The 3,390-nt window shown below is 49.4% G+C and overlaps 1 gene segment (V, D, J or C); it reads right to left on the reverse strand.

The window, feature by feature from the left end:
• Positions 1 to 755: 755 nt before the first annotated feature.
• Positions 756 to 1,704, reverse strand: LOC106723474. The segment is given in 4 exon segments: positions 756 to 767; positions 852 to 1,020; positions 1,062 to 1,203; positions 1,618 to 1,704. Coding segments are annotated over 4 exon segments (366 nt in total).
• Between the last annotated feature and the right edge of the window lie 1,686 nt (positions 1,705 to 3,390).

Genomic DNA, 3,390 nt, shown 5'->3' on the forward strand with positions numbered 1-3,390 from the left:
TTCCAGCCCTAATGTCTATGAAATCCACAGCCTCTCCTGGGATAAGTTCCAGTGCTGAACCACACTCCAGGTGAGAGCATTGCCTTCATCTACAACCCTCCCTTTCCTGTCTTGCAGTTTAGGGCCATTGCTCCTTATGCTACCTCCCCACCCTCCCCGTGCTTACAAGGAACAGTCTGTCTCCATCCTTCATATAAGCACCCTGCAGGTGTTTGAAGGCTGCTATCAAATCCCCTTCAGTCACTTCCATTCCAGACTAAACATCCTAATTCTTCCAATATTTCTGTGTGGGTCCTGTTTCCTGGACTTCTTTACTTTTTTTTGTTCTCCCCATTGGACCCTTTCAAATGTGAATTTGGCATCCTTCTTGGATGGCGCGTGGGGCCCAAAGTTGCACACAGTGATCCAGGCATGGCCTCACCAGTGCACAGTATTGGGACAGAAGCCCTGCCCTTGAAGTTCTGATCACACTCCCATGAAAACAGGTGAATGGGCTAGTGCCTTCCTTTTGTCCCAGTGCGGGATGGAGTTTGGGACTCTAAGCAGCCATCCCATAACATGGCTTCTCAACGACTTTGGCCTATTTGCCTCTTCCACTGCCGCACTCTGAGCCATGCACGCAGAGCTCTGGGATGAAGGAGGGACCTGGGTCCCTAGAAACCAAAATCCCCTTGGGTTGTACTGGAACTGGGGTTCTTGGGTCACCCGAGACCTTAGGAGGAAAGGACCCAAAGTTGCCCCCACTGGGTGAGTGCTCACTGGGGTGACTAAGGGAGCCAAGCACCGGGGTGACTAAGACCCAGAGGCTTTCACTGAGGTTTTTGACTTGCTCTAGATGCATTTTGTCTCACTGTGTCCCTGGCACAGTAATACATGGCTGTGTCTTCCGTCTTCAGGCTGTTCAGCTGCAGATAGGCCGTGCTGATGGAGGTGTCCCTGGTGATGGTGAATCGCCCTTTGAAAGCCTCGGCATAGCCTGTACCACTAGTATTGGTATTGATATATCCAATGTACTCAAGCCCTTACCAGTTCTGGGATAGATATATCCAATGTACTCAAACCCTTTCCCAGGGGCCTGACGCACCCAAAGCATGTTATAGCTGCTGAATGTGTAGCCAGATGTTCTACATGTCAGCTTCACCGACTCCCCAGGCTTCTTGACTTCTGCGCCAGACTGGGTCAGCTGGATCTGGGAGCTGACTCCTGCTGAGAGAGGACAATGGAGGGAATAACGTCTTATTAATTTCTGCCTTTTTTACAATTCCTTTCCTAGTTGAATCCATGTCTACCCTTTTTGTTCCTGCTTAGAAGTGTCTAAATTCCTTTTATTTTCAACCGTTTTATCCACAGACACCCTGTGTGGGGTGACAGATGCTTTCCCACTATTCTTCTCCCGGCAGATCAAAGTGCACAGAGTCTACGCCTGAGATACGCATTTCCTATTGAAATTGCCCAGTCGATTCTCACTTACACTGATGACAGAGAAATACTGGAGACCCTTGGGTGGTAATTATATCCCAGAATTGCTGCATCCTAGGCTGATCCCAGGTCCTGACACCTTCTCTCCTCCCCCCGGGCCCTGTCCTCCCTGGGTGTCTGTGCATCTCCTGTACTCACCTGAGCAAGCTGCCAGGAAGAGAAGCACACCAAGACCTGCCATGTCAGGTCCCCTCAATGACCCTGTGGGCTGGACAGATGCTGAGTTTCTTCTTCCACGGGCTGGTTTTCAGTGGGGCTTGGCTGCTGTTTATCAGCAGGTCCCCTGCCTCATTTGCATGTGGTCACTGCTTACTCAGTTATATCTATCCCCCAAATCAGGCCAGAGGGACACTGGGTGAGCGTTGTGCAGAGGGAGCGCTGAGGTGTGCTGACCTCAGTGGGACCAGAGTTGGTGCTCAAAATGTACCTGGACCCAGTTGACATGTGGGTGTCTTACACTGCCCCTGACAGGAAAAGACCCTGGGGTTCAAGTACAGATGTGATTACATGATATCTGGTAATTAGTGAACTGGAGCCTGTGAAGGATTTCTATCATAGTCTCCTTCCTGTTCCCCTTTTGCCAGTTTTTTTCCCCCCGCTTTCTTTCTTTTAAACATTGTACCCTCTTCTGTCTACCACTGTGGTTGCTAGAAGCTCATTGAGGTAAGCTCATTGGACTTATGGGTCCCACATTGACCAGGAAGACCCAGTGTCCAGGGACGCCCAGTGTTATGTTCTCAGCGTTTTCATACTTCTAGGCTGTGAGTGCAGTTGGAAGTGCAACAGCCCACGGCCATGAGTCCTCTGCCCTGTGGACACGTGCTTTGCCTGGGATTTCAGAGGTTTCTAATGGAAGCTGAATGCAGTTCCCACGCAGTGAAGAGGAGCTGTGGAAGCTGAGGGCCTCACCTGGAATATTTCAGCCTCACTGGTCTGAAGAGAATAAAACCTTCCCATGCATCAACTCCCTTCCCATGTGTTAACTTATAGCATTTCACAAAGTATTACCATGGCCTTTTACTGCCACCATCTGGATACATCCTCTGTTGAAAGCACGAAGTCTTGACACACTGGTAATTTCAATGTTTAACAAATCACAACCATGAGTCCTCTGCCTTGGGGACACGTGCTTTTCCTGGGATTTCAGAGGTTTCTAACGGGAGCTGAATGCAGTTCGCACTCAGTGAAGAGGAGCTGTGGAAGCTGAGGGCCTCACCTGGGATATTACAGCCTCCCTGGTCTGAAGAGAATAAAACCTTCCCATGTATTAACTTATAGCATTTCGCAAAGTATTACCATGGCCTTTTACTGCCATCATCTGGATGGATCCTCTGTTGAAAGCACAAAGTCTTGGCACTGGTAATTTCAATGTTTAAGCCATTAACTCTGAGAGAGTTATTTCCTCACTGCCAACAGATGCCAATCATGGCCTGTTCTTTTCATTTCATTTAGGAAAATGATCTGATTATCAAGGTTTCTTGGGGGAGTTTTGTAAGATTCTGGTGCAACTCCCTATCCTCATACAAGCCATTTCTACCTCTCTTCCCCTTTCCCACCTAAAGGCAGGGGCACACTGCTCTCCCCAGCCTGTATTTTGATCCCTCTCATCTCTTAGGTCAGGGGTCTGAGAGCTCCTGTGATCCCCAGGAGACCTGACTTCTTAACACATGGGTTTGAACTTCTCTAATGGTGGTTTGTCTTGTAGTACCGTGCTAAGGACACAGCATGGCTGCATCACCCCCAATTAGGCTGCTCAGCTGCACTGTGCTGATGGAGATGTCCATGGAGGTGAGTGCACTCTGAAAGGCCTGGGCTTAGCCCATACTGGCAGTGCCTGTATGGATGTATCCTACCCGTCCCAGCCTTTCCCAGGGAGCTGCTATACCTAGTGCATGTAGTTGCTGTGGCAGA

This window comes from Alligator sinensis, unplaced genomic scaffold (assembly GCF_000455745.1).
Source record: "Alligator sinensis unplaced genomic scaffold, ASM45574v1 scaffold1528_1, whole genome shotgun sequence".
Lineage (NCBI taxonomy): Eukaryota > Metazoa > Chordata > Crocodylia > Alligatoridae > Alligator > Alligator sinensis.